The 26,570-nt window shown below is 42.2% G+C and overlaps 2 protein-coding genes across 7 annotated transcripts in view; one reads left to right on the top strand and one right to left on the bottom strand.

Moving 5' to 3' along the window:
• cpne2 (copine 2) overlaps positions 1 to 15,966 on the top strand; it is a 31,410-nt gene extending 15,444 nt beyond the window's left edge. The window contains exons 11-16 of the mRNA XM_021569993.3: positions 6,855 to 6,988; positions 7,297 to 7,351; positions 8,814 to 8,865; positions 9,081 to 9,214; positions 14,397 to 14,633; positions 15,435 to 15,966. Of these exons, the coding sequence (XP_021425668.2) occupies positions 6,855 to 6,988; positions 7,297 to 7,351; positions 8,814 to 8,865; positions 9,081 to 9,214; positions 14,397 to 14,633; positions 15,435 to 15,542 (720 nt within the window). The 3' untranslated portion in view covers positions 15,543 to 15,966. The remainder of the gene's footprint in view (positions 1 to 6,854; positions 6,989 to 7,296; positions 7,352 to 8,813; positions 8,866 to 9,080; positions 9,215 to 14,396; positions 14,634 to 15,434) is intronic.
• Positions 15,967 to 19,334: 3,368 nt separating this feature from the next.
• Positions 19,335 to 26,558, bottom strand: psme3ip1 (proteasome activator subunit 3 interacting protein 1). Of its 6 annotated transcripts, XM_090206010.1 has the most exons (8): positions 26,412 to 26,480; positions 25,140 to 25,188; positions 23,928 to 24,061; positions 23,688 to 23,786; positions 23,018 to 23,139; positions 20,075 to 20,208; positions 19,825 to 19,898; positions 19,339 to 19,684 (listed from the first exon to the last, which is right to left on the bottom strand). In XM_090206010.1, exons 3-8 carry the CDS (start codon positions 24,052 to 24,054, stop codon positions 19,479 to 19,481), a joined length of 762 nt encoding a protein of 253 aa, XP_090062136.1. In that variant the 5' UTR covers positions 24,055 to 24,061; positions 25,140 to 25,188; positions 26,412 to 26,480; the 3' UTR covers positions 19,339 to 19,478. The 6 variants fall into 6 exon arrangements, 5 of the variants coding, with proteins under 5 accessions (XP_090062131.1, XP_090062136.1, XP_090062127.1 ...); XR_016488031.1 differs by lacking the exons at positions 19,339 to 19,684; positions 19,825 to 19,898; positions 20,075 to 20,208 and adding an exon at positions 20,439 to 20,538 and having other exon boundaries at positions 22,637 to 23,139; XM_090206005.1 differs by lacking the exons at positions 23,018 to 23,139; positions 23,688 to 23,786; positions 23,928 to 24,061; positions 25,140 to 25,188; positions 26,412 to 26,480 and adding exons at positions 20,439 to 20,538; positions 22,637 to 22,757 and having other exon boundaries at positions 19,335 to 19,684; positions 20,075 to 20,206.
• Between the last annotated feature and the right edge of the window lie 12 nt (positions 26,559 to 26,570).

Raw genomic sequence — 26,570 nt, 5'->3', positions numbered from 1 at the left:
ATAACATTGTAATAAAAGCAGCATTACAACACTGGTCAAACCAGCCTAAAGGTCAGGCCTGCTGTGGGGGGAGCAGTCCTCAGTAGAACAGTGTTCATCTATGAGGTCATCTGATTGTACATTAGCTTGTTACCTCACCACCAGTTATTTCGGAAGCCCTACACTTTTAGAAGAAAAGGGTTCCAAAAGGGTTCTTCAGCTGTCCCCATAGGAGAACCCTTTTAGGTTCTGGATAGTACCTTTTTTTCTAAGAGTGTAACAAAGGGTTAGAGATATGTTTAAGAAACAGTGTGGTACTTAATCTGTACTAAAGGGAGTTAAAGCTGAAGATGTGATCTATCTATCTATCTACAGTGCCTTGCGAAAGTATTCGGCCCCCTTGAACTTTGCGACCTTTTGCCACATTTCAGGCTTCAAACATAAAGATATAAAACTGTATTTTTTTGTGAAGAATCAACAACAAGTGAGACACAATCATGAAGTGGAACGACATTTATTGGATATTTCAAACTTTTTTAACAAATCAAAAACTGAAAAATTGGGCGTGCAAAATTATTCAGCCCCTTTACTTTCAGTGCAGCAAACTCTCTCCAGAAGTTCAGTGAGGATCTCCGAATGATCCAATGTTGACCTAAATGACTAATGATGATAAATACAATCCACCTGTGTGTAATCAAGTCTCCGTATAAATGCACCTGCACTGTGATAGTCTCAGAGGTCCGTTAAAAGAGCAGAGAGCATCATGAAGAACAAGGAACACACCAGGCAGGTCCGAGATACTGTTGTGAAGAAGTTTAAAGCCGGATTTGGATACAAAAAGATTTCCCAAGCTTTAAACATCCCAAGGAGCACTGTGCAAGCGATAATATTGAAATGGAAGGAGTATCAGACCACTGCAAATCTACCAAGACCTGGCCGTCCCTCTAAACTTTCAGCTCATACAAGGAGAAGACTGATCAGAGATGCAGCCAAGAGGCCCATGATCACTCTGGATGAACTGCAGAGATCTACAGCTGAGGTGGGAGACTCTGTCCATAGGACAACAATCAGTCGTATATTGCACAAATCTGGCCTTTATGGAAGAGTGGCAAGAAGAAAGCCATTTCTTAAAGATATCCATAAAAAGTGTCGTTTAAAATTTGCCACAAGCCACCTGGGAGACACACCAAACATGTGGAAGAAGGTGCTCTGGTCAGATGAAACCAAAATTGAACTTTTTGGCAACAATGCAAAACGTTATGTTTGGCGTAAAAGCAACACAGCTGAACACACCATCCCCACTGTCAAACATGATGGTGGCAGCATCATGGTTTGGGCCTGCTTTTCTTCAGCAGGGACAGGGAAGATGGTTAAAATTGATGGGAAGATGGATGGAGCCAAATACAGGACCATTCTGGAAGAAAACCTGATGGAGTCTGCAAAAGACCTGAGACTGGGACGGAGATTTGTCTTCCAACAAGACAATGATCCAAAACATAAAGCAAAATCTACAATGGAATGGTTCAAAAATAAACATATCCAGGTGTTAGAATGGCCAAGTCAAAGTCCAGACCTGAATCCAATCGAGAATCTGTGGAAAGAACTGAAAACTGCTGTTCACAAATGCTCTCCATCCAACCTCACTGAGCTCGAGCTGTTTTGCAAGGAGGAATGGGAAAAATGTCAGTCTCTCAATGTGCAAAACTGATAGAGACATACCCCAAGCGACTTACAGCTGTAATCGCAGCAAAAGGTGGCGCTACAAAGTATTAACTTAAGGGGGCTGAATAATTTTGCACGCCCAATTTTTCAGTTTTTCATTTGTTAAAAAAGTTTGAAATATCCAATAAATGTCGTTCCACTTCATGATTGTGTCCCACTTGTTGTTGATTCTTCACAAAAAAATACAGTTTTATATCTTTATGTTTGAAGCCTGAAATGTGGCAAAAGGTCGCAAAGTTCAAGGGGGCCGAATACTATCGCAAGGCACTGTATCTAGCTATCTATCTATCTATCTGTCTATCTATCTATCTATCTATCTATCTATTCAATTCAATTCAAGGGGCTTTATTGGCATGGGAAACATGTGTTAACATTGCCAAAGCAAGTGAGGTAGATAATATACAAAAGTGAAATAAACAATAAAAATGAACAGTAAACATTACACATACAGAAGTTTAAAAACAAAGACATTACAAATGTCATATTACGTGTATATATACAGTGTTGTAACAATGTACAAATGGTTAAGGGTACACAAGGGAAAATAAATAAGCATAAATATGTGTATATGTATTTACAATGGTGTTTGTTCTTCACTGGTTGCCCTTTTCTTGTGGCAGGTTAGAATTTTTGCTGCTGTGATTGCACACTGTGGTATTTCACCCAGTAGAAATGGGAGTTTATCAAAATTGGATTTGTTTTTGAATTCTTTGTGGATCTGTGTAATCTGAGGGAAATATGTCTCTCTAATATGGTCATACATTGGACAGAAGGTTAGGAAGTGCAGCTCAGTTTCCACCTCATTTGGTGGGCAGTGTGCACATAGCCTGTCTTCTCTTGAGAGCCATGTCTGCCTACGGCAGCCTTTCTCAATAGCAAGGCTATGCTCACTGAATCTGTACATAGTCAAACTTTTCCTTAAGTTTGGGTCAGTCACAGTGGTCAGGTATTCTGCCACTGTGTACTCTCTGTTTAGGGCCAAATAGCATTCTAGTTTGCTCTTTTTTTGTTTGTTAATTCTTTCCAATGTGTCAAGTAATTATCTTTTTGTTTTCTCATGATTTGATTGGGTCTAATTGTGCTGCTGTCCTGGGGCTCTGTAGGGTGTGTTTGTGTTTGTGAACAGAGCCCCAGGACCAGCTTGCTTAGGGGACTCTTCTCCAGGTTCATCTCTCTGTAGGTGATGGCTTTGTTATGGAAGGTTTGGGAATCGCTTACTTTTAGGTGGTTGTAGAATTTAATGTCTCTTTTCTGGATTTTGATAATTAGTGGGTATAGGCCTAATTCTGCTCTGCATGCATTATTTGGTGTTCTACGTTGTACACGGAGGATATTTTTGCAGTATTCTGCATGTAGAGTCTTAATTTGGTGTTTGTCCCATTTTGTGAAATCTTAGTTGGTGAGTGACCCCAGACCTCACAACCATAAAGGGCAATGGGCTCTATGACTGATTCAAGTATTTTTTGCCAGATTCTAATTGGTATGTTGAATTTTATGTTCCTTTTGATGGCATAGAATGCCCTTCTTGCCTTGTCTCTCAGATCGTTCACAGCTTTGTGGAAGTTACCTGTGGCGCTGATGTTTAGGCCAAGGTATGTATAGTTTTTTTTGTGTGCTCTAGGACAATGGTGTCTAGATGGAATTTGTATTTGTGGTCCTGGCGACTGGACCTTTTTTGGAACACCATTATTTTGGTCTTAATGAGATTTACTGTCAGGGCCCAGGTCTGGCAGAATCTGTGCAGAATATCTAGGTGCTGCTGTAGGCCCTCCTTGGTTGGTGACAGAAGCACCAGATCATCAGCAAACAGTAGACATTTGACTTCAGATTCTAGTAGGGTGAGACCAGGTGCTGCAGACTTTTCTAGTGCCCGCGCCAATTCGTTGATATATATGTTAAAGAGGGTGGGGCTTAAGCTGCATCCCTGTCTCACCCCACGGCCCTGTGGGAAGAAATGTGTGTTTTTTGCCAATTTTAACCGCACACTTGTTGTTTGTGTACATGGATTTTATAATGTCGTATGTTTTACCCCCAACACCACTTTCCATTAGTTTGTATAGCAGACCCTCATGCCAAATTGAGTCGAAGGCTTTTTTGAAATCAACAAAGCATGAGAAGACTTTGCCTTTGTTTTGGTTTGTTTGGTTGTCAATTAGGATGTGCAGGGTGAATACATGGTCTGTTGTACGGTAGTTTGGTAAAAAAAAGCCAATTTGACATTTGCTCAGTACATTGTTTTCATTGAGGAAATGTACAAGTCTGCTGTTAATGATAATGCAGAGGATTTTCCCAAGGTTACTGTTGACGCATATTCCACGGTAGTTATTGGGGTCAAATTTGTCTCCACTTTTGTGGATTGAGGTGATCAGTCCTTGGTTCCAAATATTGGGGAAGATGCCAGAGCTAAGGATGATGTTAAAGAGTTTTAGTATAGCCAATTGGAATTTGTTGTCTGTATATTTGATCATTTCATTGAGGATACCATCAACACCACATGCCTTTTTGGGTTGGAGGGTTTTTATTTTGTCCTGTAACTCATTCAATGTAATTGGAGAATCCAGTGGGTTCTGGTAGTCTTTAATAGTTGATTCTAAGATCTGTATTTGATCATGTATATGTTTTTGCTCTTTATTCTTTGTTATAGAGCCAAAAAGATTGGAGAAGTGGTTTACCCATACATCTCCATTTTGGATAGATAATTCTTCGTGCTGTTGTTTGTTTAGTGTTTTCCAATTTTCCCAGAAGTGGTTAGAGTCTATGGATTCTTCAATTACATTGAGCTGATTTATGACATTCTGTTCCTTCTTTTTCTGTAGTTTATTTCTTTATTGTTTTAGTGATTCACCATAGTGATTCACCATCCCCTCGAAGCCTACCATTGACTATGTACAGTGCCTTGCGAAAGTATTCGGCCCCCTTGAACTTTGCGACCTTTTGCCACATTTCAGTCTTCAAACATAAAGATATAAAACTGTATTTTTTTGTGAAGAATCAACAACCAGTGGGACACAATCATGAAGTGGAACGACATTTATTGGATATTTCAAACTTTTTTAACAAATCAAAAACTGAAAAATTGGGCGTGCAAAATTATTCAGCCCCTTTACTTTCAGTGCAGCAAACTCTCTCCAGAAGTTCAGTGAGGATCTCTGATTGATCCAATGTTGACCTAAATGACTAATGATGATAAATACAATCCACCTGTGTGTAATCAAGTCTCCGTATAAATGCACCTGCACTGTGATAGTCTCAGAGGTCCGTTAAAAGCGCAGAGAGCATCATGAAGAACAAGGAACACACCAGGCAGGTCCGAGATACTGTTGTGAAGAAGTTTAAAGCCGGATTTGGATACAAAAAGATTTTCCAAGCTTTAAACATCCCAAGGAGCACTGTGCAAGCGATAATATTGAAATGGAAGGAGTATCAGACCACTGCAAATCTACCAAGACCTGGCCGTCCCTCTAAACTTTCAGCTCATACAAGGAGAAGACTGATCAGAGATGCAGCCAAGAGGCCCATGATCACTCTGGATGAACTGCAGAGATCTACAGCTGAGGTGGGAGACTCTGTCCATAGGACAACAATCAGTCGTATATTGCACAAATCTGGCCTTTATGGAAGAGTGGCAAGAAGAAAGCCATTTATTAAAGATCTCCATAAAAAGTGTCATTTAAAGTTTGCCACAAGCCACCTGGGAGACACACCAAACATGTGGAAGAAGGTGCTCTGGTCAGATGAAACCAAAATTTAACTTTTTGGCAACAATGCAAAACATTATGTTTGGCGTAAAAGCAACACAGCTCATCACCCTGAACACACCATCTCCACTGTCAAACATGGTGGTGGCAGCATCATGGTTTGGGCCTGCTTTTCTTCAGCAGGGACAGGGAAGATGGTTAAAATTGATGGGAAGATGGATGGAGCCAAATACAGGACCATTCTGGAAGAAAACCTGATGGAGTCTGCAAAAGATCTGAGACTGGGACGGAGATTTGTCTTCCAACAAGACAATGATCCAAAACATAAAGCAAAATCTACAATGGAATGGTTCAAAAATAAACATATCCAGGTGTTAGAATGGCCAAGTCAAAGTCCAGACCTGAATCCAATCGAGAATCTGTGGAAAGAACTGAAAACTGCTGTTCACAAATGCTCTCCATCCAACCTCACTGAGCTCGAGCTGTTTTGCAAGGAGGAATGGGAAAAAAATTCAGTCTCTCGATGTGCAGAACTGATAGAGACATACCCCAAGCGACTTACAGCTGTAATCGCAGCAAAAGGTGGCGCTACAAAGTATTAACTTAAGGGGGCTGAATAATTTTGCACGCCCAATTTTTCAGTTTTTGATTTGTTAAAAAAGTTTGAAATATCCAATAAATGTCGTTCCACTTCATGATTGTGTCCCACTTGTTGTTGATTCTTCACAAAAAAATACAGTTTTATATCTTTATGTTTGAAGCCTGAAATGTGGCAAAAGGTCGCAAAGTTCAAGGGGGCCGAATACTTTCGCAAGGCACTGTACATACCCAGCGTGTGACAGAGCTGCAGGAGTTGTGACCCGTTTTTGTTGGTTATGTTGTCATAGTTGTGTCTAGGTGGGCATATGTGGGAGGGAATGCTGTCTCTCTCTCTCTCTATCTCTCTTTCTCTCTCTCTCTTGCACTCTCTCTCTCTCTCTCTCTCTCTTTCTCTCGCACCCTCTCTCTCTCTCTCTCTCTCTCTCTCTCTCTCTCTCTCTCTCTCGCACCCTCTCTCTCTCTCATTATCTTTCTGTCCATCTATTGAACAAGGGAAGCTGTCCAGTTGTCAGCCACAGGTTTGGTAGGAGCTGAAGGAGATCTGAGTAGCAACCATGCACCTTGATGTGATTGTGGGTTAAAGGCAGATGCATGGACTGCATGAGGATGTGGGCTTGTTTGTACGTGAACGCTTGTACTCGCCGCTTCAGGGAGGGCTTGTCAGTTGTCATCTCTGAGCAAATTAGCATGTTTATATTTTAACCTTCTGAATGAAGTCACTTTTCCTGAGGACAGGATCCTGAAATAAGGCCGGAATCTATTTATACGTTCCACATCCGTTCATATTTTGAACCGATTTATAGGCTTTGTTTGTGTTTGTGAGCATGTCTGTCTCCTGTCTTGCTATTCCTGCAGGTTGGCATTGACTTCACAGCATCTAATGGGAATCCTCGGGAGCCCTCCTCTCTTCACTACATCAATCCTCTGGGCAGCAACGAGTACCTGTCCGCCATCCTGGCTGTGGGCCAGATCATCCAGGACTATGACACGTGAGTCCCGTTATAGTAAACACTAATGACAGGACTCAATATGATCATATCACAGATACATATCAGTATCAGAGTTTTCATAATACCTCAGTCTTAAGTCACAAAAAGGTCCCTTCAACTCTTCTAATTATGTGTCTCCTCAGTCATATTCTTTATGTCACTTCAAAATATCAGATTGTATGGGTAGGTTTAATTGTTTATGATAAAGTACCAACCCAAGTGTATTGCAACATTCCGTAATGCAAAATTGTATGTTGAATTTTGATGAAGTAGCTCAACACTGCCAATCTGTTGTAATACTTCCTCAGTGACAAAATGTTTCCTGCTCTGGGATTTGGGGCTCAACTCCCTCCAGACTGGAAGGTAAGTGTATGTACTGTCTGTATGCGAGTGTGTGTCTTCACAGCACACTACATATGATAGAAGTAGAGCCAAAGGAGTGTTAAAGAGAAGAGGGCGACTGGAAGAGAGTGCTATCACGGAGATAAAGAGTATGTATAATACATGCATAATCCACTGATTATACAACTGTCGTCCCATCTGGGTTGCCATGGCACTGCACTGATGTAAAGGACAAAGGGAAGAGGAGGATGAGCAACAGAAATAGACAGAATATTTAGCCCTGCTTTCAGATACTGTATGGGAAGCATTTAGGGAGGTTTAACCCATCTGTGGTCTGAGAAAATGAGAGGAAGGAGAGAGCAATAGGTTGAACAAATGGGAATAAAGGGCACTGCAGGGATGGGAATGAAAGGGCACTGCAGTGATGGGAATGAAAGGGCACTGCAGTGATGGGAATGAAAGGGCACTGCAGGGATGGGAATGAAAGGGCACTGCAGGGATGGGAATGAAAGGGCACTGCAGGGATGGGAATGAAAGGGCACTGCAGGGATGGGAATGAAAGGGCACTGCAGGGATGGGAATGAAAGGGCACTGCAGGGATGGGAATGAAAGGGCACTGCAGTGATGGGAATGAAAGGGCACTGCAGTGATGGGAATGAAAGGGCACTGCAGTGATGGGAATGAAAGGGCACTGCAGGGATGGGAATGAAAGGGCACTGCAGGGATGGGAATGAAAGGGCACTGCAGGGATGGGAATGAAAGGGCACTGCAGTGATGGGAATGAAAGGGCACTGCAGGGATGGGAATGAAAGGGCACTGCAGGGATGGGAATGAAAGGGCACTGCAGGGATGGGAATGAAAGGGCACTGCAGGGATGGGAATGAAAGGGCACTGCAGTGATGGGAATGAAAGGGCACTCCATGGATGGGAATGAAAGGGCACTGCAGGGACGGGAATGAAAGGGCATTGCAGGGATGGGAATGAAAGGGCACTGCAGGGATGGGAATGAAAGGGCACTGCAGTGATGGGAATGAAAGGGCACTGCAGTGATGGGAATGAAAGGGCACTGCAGGGATGGGAATGAAAGGGCACTGCAGGGATGGGAATGAAAGGGCACTGCAGTGATGGGAATGAAAGGGCACTGCAGTGATGGGAATGAAAGGGCACTGCAGGGATGGGAATGAAAGGGCACTGCAGTGATGGGAATGAAATGGCACTGCAGTGATGGGAATGTATGTAATGGAATTGTCAAGAAGGAAAGCTAAATAGAATAGATAAAGTGACAGAAACAGGGTTGGGGGAGGGGATAATTATACAATTTGATCACATACACAATTCATTACTTTTCCCACCAGTTACAATTAAACAATGCAAATGAATGTTTCTACTGCACCCACATTCCTCTACTGTCCCTCTCACAGCCATTGGACATTCTGAATTTTCCATTTCTGCACCTGAGTTTCTTTGTCTCCTGAACCTGCAGGTGTCTCATGAATTTGCCATCAACTTTGACCCGACCAATCCATTCTGCCAAGGTGAGCAACTACCATGTTATCTGTAACTCCTATTTAAAACCTTACTACAGGCTGTACTTACCAGAGTTGGTTTCTTGCTTTTTCAATGGAGTTGGACTTCTGTCTAATGTATTAGAGAAGTACCATACTAAAATCCTCTGCGTAGAGTCTGAGTTTGCTGTCAAGCATTTTCCATGACATGGTTTCCATGTGGGTTTCCTGTTTCCTGTGGCCAGGTGTGGAGGGGATTGCCCAGGCCTACTCTGCCTGCCTGCCTCATATCCGCTTCTACGGCCCAACCAACTTCTCCCCCATCATCACCCATGTGGCCCGCTTTGCCACCCAGGCCCTGCAACAGGAGACTGCTGCGGTGAGTGCCCGTTAGCACTATTAGGACCACTACTTTCATTGTTTCATTGTTTATCCATTTTCATTCTATTGAATGTGTCATTGTGCTGTTTAAGATGGCCATCCAAACTCATGTCATTAGTATGAGTCAACATTACCAGTTCTAAATGACATGTAAATCCCCCCACATTACCAATACTTATTTACTTTAGAGGTTGGTGCACTTCGTAGTAAACACGAGCACTGTTCCACTGCCCGAGTGGCCAGTTATGGTAGCACACAGGCTGACCATGTGATAGGTTTCCAACTGTAACCCAGAGCTCCTGAAGCCACAGAACCGTTAAACATTCACACGGTTGGAAAGGTATTACCACTGAGTCCTTACATGACATCTTCTTGTTCCGGGGTAGAGGTTTTTATGGAAAGATTACATTTCCATGGAAAACATACCCTCACCACAGCTGAAGCAACTCAAAAGCCATATCTAACAATATGGAAAATAGCTGGAGTATTTACTACATAATCTACTCTACACGCACCCTATTCAAACACTTTCCACTCATCCCTGTTTTTACAACAGTAGTGCTCTGTACTCTACCGCTCATGCATAATGAGGCATTACAGACTCCAGCTTATTGGCGGAGTCATCACAGTTACAATGAAAAGAATTCAGCCCGTTGGACAGCTTTCCCTTTAAGAACAATTCTTTCCTGTGTCTCTCAGACTGGTCTGTTCCTCTCAGAGCTGCTCAGCATGCTGTAATCAGAAAATAATGAGTCCCCTTACTGCTTTTCTCATGGGCCTATCAGCAAGCTGTGTATGTGTGTTTTGTGTGTGTGTGTGTGTGTTTTGTGTGTGTGTGTGTGTGTGTGTGTGTGTGTGTGTGTGTGTGTGTGTGTGTGTGTGTGTGTGTGTGTGTGTGTGTGTGTGTGTGTGTGTGTGTTTTGTGTGTGTGTGTGTGTTTTGTGTGTGTGTGTGTGTGTGTGTGTGTGTGTGTGTGTGTGTGTGTGTGTGTGTGTGTGTGTGTGTGTGTTTTGGACTCAGGGTATGTAAGATGGAGAGTTGGATCCAGCACTAACAGAGATCCTAATTGCTTTGTGAGAAAAGTTTGCTTCTAGTTGTCAGTTTAAAGTCTGCAGAGGCATTTTGAACAGCGCTCGCAATTTCTCTCTGCTCTTATTACCAGCCCAGAGGAGAGAAGAGGACAGCAGCCATTAAAATCCCCTTTCAATTATACAGATGTAGGAAGATATTTTGATTCCCCCTGTTGCAGGGGAACTTTCCTGCAATGCAGAAAATTAAATACCTTGTAGTGTATTTAAAGTTTAAAAAGGCTTCTGAAGTTTGTAATTTCCACAATTTCCACTTTGAAATTTCAGACTTGATTTTTGAAAAATGGATCAACACCTACAAAAATGTCCATTAATTATAATCCACATGATAATTCACAATTCCTGTTGCTGCAGGATTATTTTCCTGCTGTAGCAAACTGGCTCAAATTAAGATCCTATATATGTAGTTAGTTATAGAAGGTGATTCAGTGAACAAATGTTCCCTCTTTTCACCTGTTGTTCATTGGTTTTAATGACTAATGAGGCGTGGCCTAGAGGTCTTTTTTCTTTGCAGTCCAACAGAATGGTCTCTCTCTCTCTGTCTCTGCTCTGTGACGGGAGAGGGATCTGACTCTTGACAGAGATGCAGCACTGGAAAATGTGACCGCAAGGATGTGTCAGCAACTCTACACTTTCAGAAAAAAAGGTGCTATCTAGAACCAAAAAGCATTTTTGGGCTGTCCCGATAGGAGAACCATTTGAGGAACCCCTTTTGGTTCCAGGTATTACTCATTTGGGTTCCACGTAGAAGCCTTTCCACAGAGCATTCTACATGGAACCCAAATTCATTTTACCTGGAACCAAAAAGGGTTCTCCTATGAGGATAGCCACAGAACCATTTTGGAACCTTTTTTCTAAGTGTGTGAACAGCCTAGAATGAGACAGTTAACAAGTATTTTCCTCCAGGGAAGGAAGACAGACCAGGACAGAATGTCCCAATTAAGAATATAGATAACATTCTTATGCCCTGAAAATAGTGAAAATACAGTTCAGACCTCTCTTTGGAGAGGTCTGAAGTGAATGGCTTCACATTCAGATGTACACAGCATGTGGGTTTGGAGGAAGTAATAACTTATTATTAATTATCCTTTAGGCTCCTGTAAGCTTTTTGTCCCTAATTACACCCTGTCACCCCAGAGAATATGAGTGAAACAAGAGAGAACTAGAGAGAGACCAAGGATAATTTTACTGCAATTTGCTGGTATATTTACTGTAAAAAACGATACAAATGAGCTATTATGTTCACTTCACAAGGTTTAGGAAATGGAAGAGATAAATACCTTGATGTGTGTGCGCGTATGCACTCACAAATCACCTGCTAGGCACTGTAGATGTCTGTCCCTGGGCTTGGAAAATGATTGTGGGTGTGTGTGTGTGTAGAAATCGGCTGAGGTAGCTGTGTCTGTCTCTGTCCCTTAGGTAATGATGTGCTAATGAGCGGGCCTGTTAAAGTACATTAAATGAGCAGACTTCACAGTGTCCAAAGCAGGGGAGAGGGTGCTTTTATCAAACACAGGTCAGCTCTGGTGGCCCATCTGACGAGAAGCAGGCAAGAGCAAGGGGTCACAACAGCTAGCATATCTGAGGGACTGTGTTTGTGTGGGAGGAAGCTACTGACAAGACTACAGAGATTACTGGAGAGCAGTTAATAAAGACAACAGCCAAGCCGTGTGTGTGTTGCTGTGTTTGTCAACTTGTCAACTTATACCTACCTACCTGTCTGTATGTCTCTGAGTGAGGAAAAGCACACATATTTTTGTGCATGTTGAGTGCGATTGAAACAGCGAGTGTGTGCATGCGTGTGCTTCTGTATGAATGTAGAGTGTGTGTGTGTGTGTGTGTGTGAGAGAGAAGAGGATGAAAATAAGTCAGCCCCAGCTCTCTTCTTAGCCCAGTGCCCCTGCTAAGTGTGAGGACGTTGGGGTGCTGTGACACATTGGCACGCAGGGCTTGATGTCTCATGATCACAGCATCACATCAACCATGCCAGAAGGCCAGGAGAGTTAATCCTGGCCTCCGAATGTGTGTATTCCACACTTTATGCCTCAATGTCTTTATTCCACACTTAAAGCAAAACCTAGCCAAGCAGTAATGGAGCTTTTCTCACCCAGAGGGACATGTTTGCGTGGTCTGTTAGTTAGCGCACTGGACACTGACAATGACCAGAGACGGGGGGAAAAAAACATTATTTTATTAACATAGGTCTAGCCCTCCCATTTGGATGAATACCAGGGCATTTGATGTCAGTCAGATTTCTTTGTTTCCTTTTGAGAACAGAAAGCCGCAGTGGGTTGGAAGAGAGAGGCACAGTTGGGGGGGGGGGGGGTGAGCATGGAACGTGGGAACTGCTGAGGGTCTTGCGTCAGTGGCTGTGTTTGGAGAAGCAGCTAGAGGCCCTCTCATCCTGCACAAGTGCTGCTCTCTCCGACCTGACCATAATAAACCCACAGGACAAAATGATGGTCATTAGACCATAGCTTTACACTGACTCACACTAGACAATCAGACAGACATTGTTGCGTCCGTTGTTAGAAGGAGACCAAGGTGCAGCGTGGTAGGCATACATTTTTTCTATATTTTCAAATGACACCAAAAAACAACAAAACACGCGATGAACATAAAGCTCTGTAGTGCTAAACAGCAACTATACAAAGACAAGATCCCATAACTGAAGGTGGGAAAAAGGGCTGCCTAAGTATGATCCCCAATCAGAGACAACGATAGGCAGCTGCCTCTGATTGGGAACCATACCCGGCCAACAAAGAAATAGACAAACTAGAATGCCCACCCAAATCACACCCTGACCTAACCAAATAGAGAAATAAAAAGGCTCTCTAAGGTCAGGGCGTGACAGACATGCTGTTACTGCTTTTGGCTGTGCGCTGCGGTATGATTAAGAAATCCGTTGATCCCTTAAGACCAGAACAGCCTTTGACATTTGTGGTTGTGGGAGTGGGTCTTTTTGGGCTCCAGTCAGTTAATTCTCCAGGTCGTGTGTGATAATTCAGTGTGACTGTGCTGCTGTCTGCTCTCTAACCAGCCATACAGCTGGAAGAAGATTTCATTATGATGCCACGCTGAGCAAATGTAAATCTCCATGCTAAATATGACTATCAGCAAACTGCAGCAGAAAGAACAGGAGACAGGGATTGTGTGACCATATAAATCCTCCTTCCCCCACCCTCCTGTTTTGCAGGAGTGGAATGGGATAGTATTAAAGCTCCTGCTTTCTCCTTCTCATCTTGTCTCTCATCTTCAATCTCCCTGTGTACAACAATTTCTCCACCATGTAATGCAATCATCAGTAATCTGCCTGTGTTATTCTAAGGTGTTTTGAGTTAATGTACATCAAAAGCTTTTAAATACATGTGTGTCTACAATGATTACATGGAGCTTTGATATTAATTGCCTTAATATTAAGGGCATGATTCAATAGGCATCGCGGACGATCTGCATACATATTTGAAGGTCATTTTCGATTGAGCCGACATTTGCAGCATTTACTGTGCATGCAATCTTCGCGAAAGACTTCAATCGAGTTATAACGAGGATCTTCCGCCATACTCCTGCGATAACGATTGAATCTAGCCCTAATTTGTTATTCCAGCACCAGTGTCACTTCGGAGATGTGGTTATACAGTAGCCATCATACTGATACCGGTCTGTAATCCATGTGGCTTAACGGAACAGTGTAATATATTTTGGCTAAATGTAATTTCTGTCTAAACAAACTTTTCTGCTCTGTCCCTACATGATTATATTCACCTTCAAGTCTCCTTCGCATCATCCCCGAAGCTTAAAAAAAAAAAATCCACAAAAAACGATATTTTGGTATTTTTTTCATTAGTCCACAGATAATAAAGTCCCAGAATGTTTTGCATGTCAGCAGTCAAGTTTTCATGATGTGGCAAGTGACACTTTGCTTCTTGAAAATCCCATATCTTGAAAACTTGACTGCTGACATGCAAAACATTATGGGACTGTACCAACAGTAGACTAATAAAATAAAATTTAAAAAATAAAATTTGTTGAGTGGATTTGTCTATGAATCACCCCTTCTCTCCACCCGTCTCTCTCTTTCTCCCCCTGCAGCAATACTTCACTCTGCTGATCATCACAGATGGGGTGATCAGTGACATGGATGAGACCCGCCACGCCATTGTTCAGGCAGCCAAACTCCCCATGTCAATCATCATTATTGGAGTGGGCAATGCAGACTTTGCTGCCATGGAGTTTCTGGATGGGGACAGCAGCGTGTTACGCTCCTACACAGGAGAGGAGGCAGTCAGAGACATCGTGCAGTTTGTTCCCTTCAGGGACTTCCGAAATGTGAGTGTCTCACATGTTTAATAGGGTGAAACAAAAGGATTGTATAAATTCCCACATTCTGATTGTGGCCACAGTGTAGCCGTGCTTCAACACATGGTAGATAAAGGGGTCTCTTATCTGTCCACTGTGTCCGCATTGTGACCAGTTATCCTGGTCCCTCCCTGTATGAAAAGTATTTGACAGATATTCTTTCAAAATAATATTTATTTTAAGACACATATTGATGCCATAAGTCAATGGCATCACCTGTCAATGATTGTTAGATGGTGGGATAATTGTGATTTAAATGGTTAAACTGTCCAGATCTGTCTACACTTGTATGCTATCCAGACATCTGCGTGTCTGACTATTCCGGAGGTGGTCAGGAAGACCTGATCACAATCAGATCACATTTCATATTTTCATTGTCTAGACTTGTCTAAAAATGTGGGTACAATCAGACTGTGGGCAAGATCAGGAGAAAATGGACTGTTATATCCCTATGTTAAAACCACGACAGGTTGTTGTTGCTAGACAAATTAGAGATGATGCTTGCTGTAATGGATTTATTTCAATCACATATGTAAACAGCATTGGGAGTGGGTGTGGGAGTGGGTGTGGGAGTGGGCAATCTGTAGCTTCAGTCCATCTGCAGGAAATGAAAAAATCTTTAATACAGAGTATATGGAGTGGTCCAGTAAAAAGGTTTACTTCCCAAAACGTTTACTGGATGAAAGTTGATTCGAATGCATTATTATTTTAAAATCATTGACATTTAGAGATCTCTAATGTGACTTTTATTTTCCTGTTATGTTCTCACAGGCTCCGAAGGAAACTTTAGCCAAATCAGTATTGGCTGAGCTGCCGCAACAGGTCACACAGTATTTCAAACAGAGGAACCTGTCGCCTAGCAACACAGCATTGGAGTGAAAGCCCAAGGCCTTGGTTAATCATGCATGTTGCAAATATCTACTCACTGTTTACAAAAAACAATGTGCATGAAAAGTGTTTTTTTTTCATATGTATTTATCAGATTTTTTTTTACATCTTAAAGCAAGACTTTGTGGAGGAGGAAAATGTGTCAAAGAACACTACTTTGCAGTCCCCTGAAAGGAAAGGGAATTTTAGAAATGTCTATACTGTATACTGAATGTACATTTATACAATATTCTATGTTTTGAAAAGGAAATGTTTATGAAAAGTTATTATGTATCTTTTATGCATTGAATTGTAATTTGTTGTACTTGTACCTTGAAGGTGTTGTACTTGTACCTTGAAGGTGTTGTAATTGATTTTATAAAGTTCACCATGTATTTATGTTACCACTCAGGTAAATAAACTTACATAAATGTCACTGTGCAGTGCACTGTGTTTGACTGGAACATAATGTCGAGCCAACATAATGGCCATGTAAATTGTGACTGACTGATCTACAAATAATATTGAGTAGTTATTTATGATGCAAGGTTATTTGTCGATTATTCAGCCTTGATTCATCTTTAAAGATAGAGGACTTTAGTGGCCAAAAAAAGAGCCAGTTTTAGCATGGGCAGCGCCATTGAGGACATTCACCATTTTGAAGTAGTCAACTGTGTGGGACTTCCTAAGGGTTAAGGAAGGATCTCATAATTCCATCCAGGTCACCAGGAAGGATCAGCCAATAAATTATACTTGTGAGGAAACATTCCATAACTGCAGGTGGCAGTAAATCATCAACATTGGCTTTATACCTGTTCAAACAGAACATTACAGGTGGCACTATGCACCCTTTCAGTTTCTTTGCCAACTCATAGAAGTAGTAGAGGAAGAAAATGGACTACTTCAAAAATAGAGATGGCCTCAATAACGCTGCCCATGCTCTCATAGACGCCATAAAAGGACATACACAATGATGCGATGTCTATCGAAGTCTATGAACGTGCGCAATGACTACATTCTGGTCTAGTTCCTGCCCGATTAGATGCAAGGTGTTGCGTTGCATCAACCAATGGCATATTCAAGAGCTTCAAAACCGTGATGAATCATGGGTAAATTGTGACTGACTGATCTACAAATATTGGGTGTGTTCGAGCAGTGAAGGTGACTGTAGACGAAATTCAGCGAGGTCCATCTGCGACAGTCTCGACACTGTAGTGGTTTTCCAACAGAAAGATCAGTGTTGATCTGAGCCTTGCTTTTTTGTCTTTCTAAATGTCGAAATAAACGTTTCTGTACCCCCATAGCACACGCTCACAAAGTGAAAACATAACGTGTGTACAATTAATTGGTTCGAGAGCGGTCTCAAATATCAATTTCAATTGTATCCCCTTGTAGCTTTAGAATTGCTGCAAAGTTGGTTCCTGTTCAGTCAAGTCTTTGGTCATATTTGCGTGGGTTAACCAAAAACACCCTAATGATTGGTTGACAAATAGTGCCTCCCACAATGCAGGCGATGAATGTATGGTGCAGTTGGTGAGAAGCAACTGCAGCAACTTGAATGTGACTTTATCAGAAACTGATTGACCTTTGATCACGTTCTTTGTAAAGTTCATGCAGTTGACATATAAGCGCAAGTCTGACCATTTTTTACCCATAATGCAACACACTTTGAAAGGACTAGACGAAATTGATCCAGGCACATTCAACATTAGAGCCAACTTTAAATGCGAGTCGAGACTGACTGATTTACAAATCACCTGCATTATAACTACTCAGTGTTATTTGTAGATCAGTCCGTCAGTCACAATTTTCCCATGATTCATCACCATTTTGATGCTCTAGTCTAAAATCTGGCCAGGTGATTTGTAGAAGTCAGGGCACGTTCCCCTGCCCAGGGGTTAGGGATTTTTGTATCAGCTAACCACATCATGGGCGTGCTCCACAGCTAAGGTGACGCAACAACCAATGGTTGCCTATCATGTCAACGACTGTGTCATCGACTGACAAAGTTCTATAACATATGTGCCAGATTCAAAATAACTGGGAACTCTCTGACTTCCGACTTCAATGTGTTCAAGACTTGGAAACTTGGGGAAAAAAACAAGCTCCAACTGGGAGAAATCGAACGTCATCCAACTCGGAAACTCAGGCATCTTTCTAGAGCTCCGACTTTCCAAACTGAAGATTACTGACTTCATGATTTGACCTTGTTTTTTTCAGAGTTCCCAGCACCATTAGCTAATACTTAAAATACCTGTCCAGGCGTTGTAAGATCTGTCAGGCATCAGCAATGTCTAAGTACAGAAACACGCCCTATATGTTATGCACTCTGGTGCCCAACCATTGGTTGATGCATGCAAGTCTGAGCAGGGGAACGCGACCTGTCTCGACTTTAAAGTCAACTGCAACGTTGAATGCGCCAAATGGTTGCGTGCCTGGTTAGCAGATATAACATACTGTACCTATCCATGCATTGTAAGATCTGGCATGCATCTGCAATGTAGTCAGGCAGGAACTCAACCTCTGCTTCACCAGAAAACCCAGAGCCGAAAATGTTAGAAAGTTTGGAACAATCAGTATAAATTGAACCCTGGATGTGCCAGATTAAATCCATTTCAACTTTATCAAATTGAATGTGTATGCTGTACAAACAAGGCTTCTTTCAGAGTGCCCTGAGAAATATATCCCTACACAGATTTCTTAGCAGCACTTATTTTTAATTTGTCACAACTAATCGGTTGCAAGTGAATGAGTACAAACAGACACAGAAGTCAATTCCAATTTACTCAAACTGTATTTCGTTCCAGTTATCTTCATTCATGCACTCACATACACCAACTCTTTCAACCTGTACTCAGGGGTAGACATAACATAGTAAACAAACATCCGGGACACTCAAATTAGTATGTTAGGTCGTGTATTAATTTGTGGATATCCATCATCCATCTCCATCTATGATATGTTACGAATTACAATCTGTGATAGGTTACAAATTGCAATTTGTACAATGTTACAAATTCCAATTTGATGTGGTTAATGTTAGCTAGGTGGCTAACATCAGCTAGGCTAGGGGTTAAGGTTAGGAATTAGAAAAAAAGTAGTTGTAAATTACCTAAAACGCTCAAGTTGTCCGTGATGAGATTCGAACAGGCAACCTTTGGGTTGCTAGACTTTCACATTATACACCCACTTATCCACCCTCCTTTAGTTTGTCTTATTTAACCACATCAAATGTAACATATACTAATTTGAGTGTCGCAGGTTTTAGTTTACTATGTTACATCTAGTCTAGGAGGCCAGGCTGACTCTTTACACCAAATAAACAAAGAAAACAGAAAAACTTTTTATTTTCTTCTACCCAAGCCTTGATCATCCCATGATGAAACCCACATTTTCATGGAGAGAAAGAAATCCATTAAAATCCAGCATTATTCGCACTGACGCATAAACAAAAAACACTAAAAGGAAAAGCATTTCCACATCTGAGACTAAGCTCTGGCTCGCTTTCTTGATGTTGTCTAAGGTAAGGTATGAATGTGACGTGACAGTCTAGCAGTCTTGTCCTTGATCCACAGCTGTCAGTCACTGTTTCCTTGGCCAATAGCAGAGCTGCAGCCACAGGGGGATGTCATCAGGTTAGGCTGCCAGGGATTTAAACTGTGTGAGATGTCATATTGGGAGGAAGGGGGAGGTGTCATGTTTGAATGCACAACACCAAAATCACAATGCCATTGAAGTTAATTTAACAGGTTTTAATTCATATTTAGTGATTATGAAGAAATCCTAAACTATACCACTCTGGGCTGGAAAAAACTTGATGGAAACGCTGCTAATGACTTAGAATAACAGTAACTCATACAGCTGTGAAAGCAATGGTGTCGGCAGCCCGTCTGTGTGAATGAGTGTGTATGTGTAAGCGTGTGAGTGTGTCTGCATATTGGTGTGTGTCTATCTGCAGACTCTATATCTCTTTATGGGAAAGATGCTCCTGTCCATGCTACCTTCGCTGTCGCTGCTGGACTCCGAGTCGCTGCTGCCGGAGTAGGCTCCCATGCCCGGCAGGATGCCCACACACACGGCGGCCGATGGAAGGTGGAGAACACCGGTCTTTACTGTGGAGCCCTGCTCAACCACACCTCTGCCCGCCTCCTGCTCTGAGAGCACAACACACTGCCAGTCACACTTACCGATGTCGGTGAAGACATACGTGTGAGATAGAAGAGTATGTGTTATAAGAGCACTCAAATTGTGAAATGACGAGCAGCTGTTACACTATAAGAAGGTCTCAGCCCACCTGTCCGGCCCCCATTCCCTGCTGCAGACTCCTCAACCTTCTGTTTCTTGTTATTGTCTGAGGACTGTGAAGAGCTGCAGGAGAAAGGAGTCAACAGAAAGACTAGAGACATGCAGATTAATTCACTTTTTCCCCCACTCTCAACCAACTCCACCACTCCCCTATAATTGTGTTACATCCTCCAACACTATATCCAGATGATTTGAAAACTGTGACATAGGTCTAAAAGTACTGTGGCCACTGGCCTCACCTGCGTCGCTTGAACGCCCCAGCCAACAGGTGTGCCTGGGACAGGTGACTGGTCTTGACCTCTGCTGCTTTAGGACCCGCCCTCTTCTCGGGCTCCTTCCGACTCTCACTAGATGCCAGTTTTTTCAGAGCACTGTGAGATCCAGGAGTTAAGGAGAGGAAATGGAAAATAACTAAGACGTGCAGATCCTCGATGTGATAATTAACTGCTGATAGGAGTGATGGGGACACCAGGTGACTCAATTAATTCACATCTCACAATCACTTCTGAGCAGGGAATTGCCCACTGGGCTAGCACTGACTGTTAGAATAGATTTTCCAACAATTTTTGACTGCGTGAATACAGGAAAATAAGTGGTACACACTCGAATCGCATTCGGGGTTCATCTAGCTACAGTCCAGGTGTGTCCTCATAAATCCAGCCTGTTCTTTCCACTTACTAGTCTGTGGGCCTCCACCAACGCCCTGAAAAAGTGACATACTTTGAAGTTAAAAACAACCCTGTGACAAGGTGCGAAAACTAGCTGAACTAGGCTAAATCAAAATATTACAAGAGGAGCTGGTTGATGGTTCTCTGCAGTAAGCACTTCAAACTGTCTCCTATCAGCGTAAAAGCCAGCCCTCAGTAGGATTTGGTTGCCATGACAATGCATCCTCTTCCATCTGCAGACAAACCTGGTCTTCAGTGGAAAGAGGGAACATTTATTTTCTCCCTTACACAATAGCATAATTGTCTGATCTTGCTCCATGCATCATAATTGTACATCCTGATTGAGAAAGATTAAGAGATATGCAGGCTATCAAGTCAGTCACGTTATAAACTATGGCTGAATTTAGAATGAATCACCACAGGACCGTGGCTCTGAGCAGTGCTGAGATATGTGGCGTGAGAGCAGCTTTGCATACATTAACATACGTTCATATCAGTTAAGTGGACATACAAAGAATACAGCACACTTTAAAATAGATAAATTAAAACCACTACATGTTAAGAGAAAAGAGATCATGCTTTTTTCATTCATAAAATTGCGTGGTAAAAGTGTTCGTGCTGAGGATCAAACCATTAACGTTCGGGTTGGAAAGGTCGACAAGGAATAGTGTCAGATCAGGAATGGCTAATCATCTCTTCACTGTGAGGTTATCATGATTATATGCCAAATCAAGTTATCACTAATTACCTGCCTGTCACCGTCTACGCACCCTTAAACTGTAATCTTACCCATACATTTTTTGATCTAATGGTTTCTCGGCATGTAGAATGTGGTTGTCTGTGTTTGAGGCTGTACTGTATGTCATGTTTGAGAGTAGGAGCACTAACGAGGTGGAAGAGCACTCGTTGTGACCAGAGTACGTGAGCGGAGCGAGCCCAATTTTACTGTAGCGTGGAGCGAAATTCCGAAAGGCTGGAGCGTCGCCCTTCTCGCCTGCTCCAGTTTCGCTCCAGTAGCACTCACTTCACAAGCTATGGGCATGCCGTCGCTAAATATTTTAATAAAGAAACTGATAAAACACACAGGTGAAAAATCAAGGTGACTTACAAAGATGAGGACCAAGAGCAAGAGAGGGAGTGTGGTGATCTAGTGTCCACAACTAAACAATCATTGTGGAATCTGAAAAGACACGTATCCCTAAAGCATGATGGTTGTACTTACTACGCGCACATGCTAAAAGAATTGAACGTGGTGGGTAGATAACTAAGTGTCATTGTAGCAAAGTATTTCTAAACTCAAAATCTGATCTTTTAAATGTTTCGTTCATTTTTGTTCTATTAGCTATACAATAGGCTATAATTGATTTGGCCGAATAGGCCTGGCATATTCCCACGTTCAAGGAGCTTTCTGTTTTGATTGGGTTATTTTGCCTAAAAACCTTTAGGCCTACCTACAGAAAAATATGCATAAACAACTCTCTCTGCTCAGCCTGGCAAGAGTGGCCAAAAGGGTGTTTAGCATCCCCAGTGGCTCTGTAAGTGTGGAGAATATATTCTGCTGGCCGGCTCTCCAGGCACCATCGCATGAAGTTACAGACTGGCCAAACTTGTGTTTCTAAAAATGTATTCAAGGGCACTAAATTTAAATTTAATTCTAAGTAAGGCACAGCCTATATGCACCGTTGATAGACTATAATGATTAAATACATTTTTAAATGTGCATTTCTTTGTAGACTACAGCCTTGAAATAATATAGACTAAATCATTCCTTTTCGTTCCTTCTTGGGCACTGTCTGGCTCCTGACCTATTTAGAGTGTTTATATGCAGTTTAATATGACATGAAGCCTTTTTTAAAATGATGTACGCTGCTTACATTCACCTTTTCATGTTTACTCAAATCATATGGTTTGGTTTCAAGACATCAAAACCAAATGGTCCGTCCAGGTAGTCACAACAATAGATGGCTGTTGGTTAAATTGCGATTTTAATGAATGGAGTGAATTTGGAGCAGCAGTTTCTTTTCTGTGAGCGCAGAGCAGTTTTTAGCGGAGAGGTTGGAAAGGACGTGGAGTGCCGGAGCGGTGAGCAGGATTTCCAACCACTCAACTCCGCTCGCATGCTCTGGTACTGACCTGAAGCCTGTAGACTGACTGCCTCCTCCTGTCCATCAGATGAGAGTGGTAGTAAAGGGGTAAGACGTGCCTAATCTACTGTCAAGAGAGCAAAAAACTCAACCCCACCAAAATATTGTGACAGAGAAAAAGAGCGAGAAACACAGGGAGTATGAGAGTAGTTGGCTCTCACATTTGGCTCTGACACATAGATCCATTATTTGTGTGACTCATGTCTATTAAATGTTGCCGTACTGACAGAAAAAAAGAAAAAAAAATCAGCAATAAAATGACATGAAAATGGATACACCGTGTTTTTGCTCTCTGTGTGTATGTGTGTGTGTTAAAGAGAGAAGCTTAGAATTATGGGGAGGGAGTATACAGCCGAAACTGAAAGGATATTCTGTATTCTTTTAGTTCATGCAGCTCCTCGTCTCTGCGTTGCTTCTCCACCAGGCTCTGTTGCCTGGAGACCTCATCCAAGAAGTGAGACTCATCCTCATCCAGGCCTTTGACCATGTTCTCTGTGGTGAGAAGACAATTTCCATGGAAAAAATGTCTAAGTACTGTAGTACCAATACAATAATACTATCTGATCATTTCAACTTAAGGCCATGGGAGTTGGAGAAGGGTTATTACATACACAAAACAACACGCTATCTATTTCCTTAAATATCCTTGCTGAAAGAGCGTATAGCTTTACAAGACACATATGGCCACCAGGGTGACTGCTAATAGTAGTCTGGTCACCAGGGAAACGGAAAAGCAGGGAAGCTGCTATGCCAGGCAGAAGGCTCCCCTCATTCCCAAGACAAGGTCATAATCTCCTCCTGCTCCTCTTCTGATACATTACATAGTTCCATCTGTTCACACAAACAGGTTCATAATATAAAAAATGTACACACTTCCAGAGTGAGAAATACTTTGTACTCAACAGGTCCAGAGTCTGACTATCCATTCCATAGATGCAAGAGTTTAATCTGAGATATCCAATGTGAAGTCCCAGAATGTGGTAGGGTCTGTTGCAGGGAAAGTGGAGAGGGACTAAAATAAATGAGAGCGGGACCCTTACTGAATTTAAACTGCTCATCGTATTCCTCTTGCTTCTTGTCCTTCTGCTCCTGTAGCCGCTCAAACAGTGAACGCCCATCATACTCTTCCTCGGGAGCCTCTGTGTTAGGGAGACAGCACAAACACACAGAAACCAAAGCTATGCAGATGCTTAGAGGAGACAAGTGTACAGGCATGATGAAAGATATTGCTTGTGTCTGTGTACATTCTGGGAGGTAGAGTGGAGTGGCAGAAGGCTTACTCTCTGGGTCCTCTGGCTGCCTAACTTTTTCCCATTCTTCCTGTCTTTGCTTCCTTTTCTCCTCGATCTCGGTCTCTGACACAAATTTCCGACTGAGGTCGACACCCCCGGCCGCTGGCACTGCCATCTCACACCTTGAAAAAGGTACATGCACAAACCTGAGCTCAAACAGTAGCATCCACAATAGACTAACGGGAAAACACGTTATATATCGTGTAAGATAGCGTGTAAGAGCAAAGGTGTTAGAGGGGAAATCAGCAGTTTAAATGATAAAAGCATTCCAGGCCCGTTTCAGCAAAAAGCTGAGGGATGGGGCTGGAGAAATGCAACCACTCAAATTCATAGACCGAGCTATGGTTGCACTGACATCCATGATATCAAAATTATAGCTTTAAACATGTTGAGGCTATATGGTGTTTGTTTGCATTTACAAACATTGGAATAAAACAAGGTTATATTTCAGGTTCTTTATTTTACCAGGTAAGTTGACTGAGAACACATTCTAATTTACAGAAACTACCTGGGGAATAGTTACAGGGGAGATGAATGACCCAATTGGAAGCTAGCAATGATTAGGTGGCCATGATAATCAGATTGGGAATTTAGCCAGGACACTGCAGTTAACACCCCTGCTCTTACGATAAGTGCCATGGGATCTTTACTGACCGCAGAGTCAGGACACCCGTTTAACGTCACACCCAAAAGACTGCACCCTACACAGGGCAATGTCCCCCGTCACTGCCCTGGGGCATGGGAATATTTGATTTTAGACCAGAGGAAAGGCTGGCCTTCCAACACCACTTCCAGCAGCATCTGGTCTCCCATCCATGGACTGACCAGGACCAACCCTGCTTAGCTTTAGAGGCAAGGTAGCAGTGGGATGCAGAGAGGCAAGGTAGCAGTGGGATGCAGGGTGGTATGCTGCTGGATTCTGATGGGTTAAGACAGTTGAACGAAGCACGAGGCATTTATAAGTTATATTCTTCAAGAATGTGAAAGTCTCTATAAGGAGTGTATTTGTGGGGTAGGATGGGTTTGAGTGGGAGGGACTGAGATCCGTAGTTAGTACAATAGCAGAGTGGGTTGGTGGAAAAAGGTGGTGTGTTAATTAAATGATGAGTTAAAAAAATGTAACAACTGCAGATTTCCCTTTTAAAGTTCATCAAACTGATGCTTTTTGGATCCATCAAAATAGAGAGATTGAGAACTTACTTTACTTGCCTCAACTCGAAGTAGACCAGACACCAAGTCAAGAAATCATCTGTTGGATAGATAATAAAATAATTCAGAACAGTGTGCTTAAAGGAGAAATTTAGACATAAGATGAACAATTAGAGTACATAGAGTAGACCTGGGTTTCTCAAACTCAGTGCATGTTTTGGTTTTTGCCCTAGCACTACACAGCTGGTTAAAATAATCAAAGCTTGACGATGAGTTAGTTATTTGAATCAGCTGTGTAGTACTAGGGCAAAAACCAAAATGTCCACCCAGGGGGTCCTAGGATCAAGTTTGTTACCACAGTTCGTAACAGTCATTGGTTATCACCCATTTATAATTTATGAGGCTACGCCTCCCTCTAGTGGTCGACTCAAGAAATGTGTAGTGTAGCCATTTACTGTATGGTTTCCCAAACTCGGTCCTAGGGCCCCCTGGGTGGACATTTTGGTTTTTGCCCTAGTACTACACAGCTGCTTCAAATAACTAACTCATCGTCAAGCTTTGATTATTTTAACCAGCTGTGTAGTGCTAGGGAAAAAACCAAAACGTGTATAGTTAGGGAAACCCTGGTCAACTGCACACTAGCTGTCATTATATTTGAGCTAGCGTCGACCAAGTGAAGTAAGGGTTGTCTTTAAGGTTGATATTCTATTTTTGTAACTTCCGTTTCAAGATAGGTAGTTGCTATCTATGGGGGAACCTACTAAACTATTAGTTAGGCCTACATATTATTGCCGACTAGGTTTATTTTATCCAACAAAACTCAACGATTTAAGATGTGGGCGGACTAGTGATCCTACGTCACAACTTGAAGTTTTTATCAAAAACGACTGATTTCAGCATCCAGCGAATAGCACGCAATTTCACAGAACAATGTCGTGTGTAACTGGACCCTTTTTTGGGTGCTGAAATCAGTCGTTTTTTATCGAACTCCATCGTAAATCTTGGAGTTGAGTTTAAATCGGCTCCATACTCTCATAACTGATCAGTCTATTAGCTACGGGCTCATACGATTGATTAGCTAACCAATAAGAACGGATTTCGAATAGAAATGTAGAGGATAACCTTAGCTAGCTAAGACAGCTATCTTGCTAAATACATTGTGTAGCTGCGAGCTGTCTCGCTAGAAAACTAGTTCATTGCCAACAACACCTACTGCACGCAGCTCGTTGCAAAATAATGGTTCAATACTGTGTCTATAATGTAAAATATATATCTGCGTTCGAAAATGATTACAATTATTCATAAATGAATCAATGATCGTACATTTTGGATTACAAATGTAATATTTAACAACAACACAGCAAGCTAGGACACTTTTACCTAATCCACGGAGCCACGTGTCCCAGTAAATAGGTTCCGCATAGTTTATGAAGAAACAATATAGTTCCCACTTGTGCATCGGCCTGAATAATTGTAGAAATC

Source organism: Oncorhynchus mykiss, chromosome 2, assembly GCF_057628025.1.
Source record: "Oncorhynchus mykiss isolate SJ-2025 chromosome 2, ASM5762802v1, whole genome shotgun sequence".
In the NCBI taxonomy this organism is placed as follows: domain Eukaryota; kingdom Metazoa; phylum Chordata; class Actinopteri; order Salmoniformes; family Salmonidae; genus Oncorhynchus; species Oncorhynchus mykiss.
Note: the sequence above shows the minus strand (reverse complement) of the source record. Positions and strands in the feature narration are given on the sequence as shown.

Bases quoted from the DNA above. Each gene is read 5' to 3' on its own strand.
- psme3ip1 (XM_090206010.1), bottom strand. From the start codon at position 24,054: ATGGCAGTGCCAGCGGCCGGGGGTGTCGACCTCAGTCGGAAATTTGTG. The intron at 20,209-23,017 runs ATATCCTTTCAG...CCTGGATCTCAC, and splicing joins ATGAACTAAAAGAATACAGA to AGTGCTCTGAAAAAACTGGC. The intron at 19,685-19,824 runs GTGGGCTGAGAC...TTGTGCTCTCAG, and splicing joins AGGGAATGGGGGCCGGACAG to AGCAGGAGGCGGGCAGAGGT.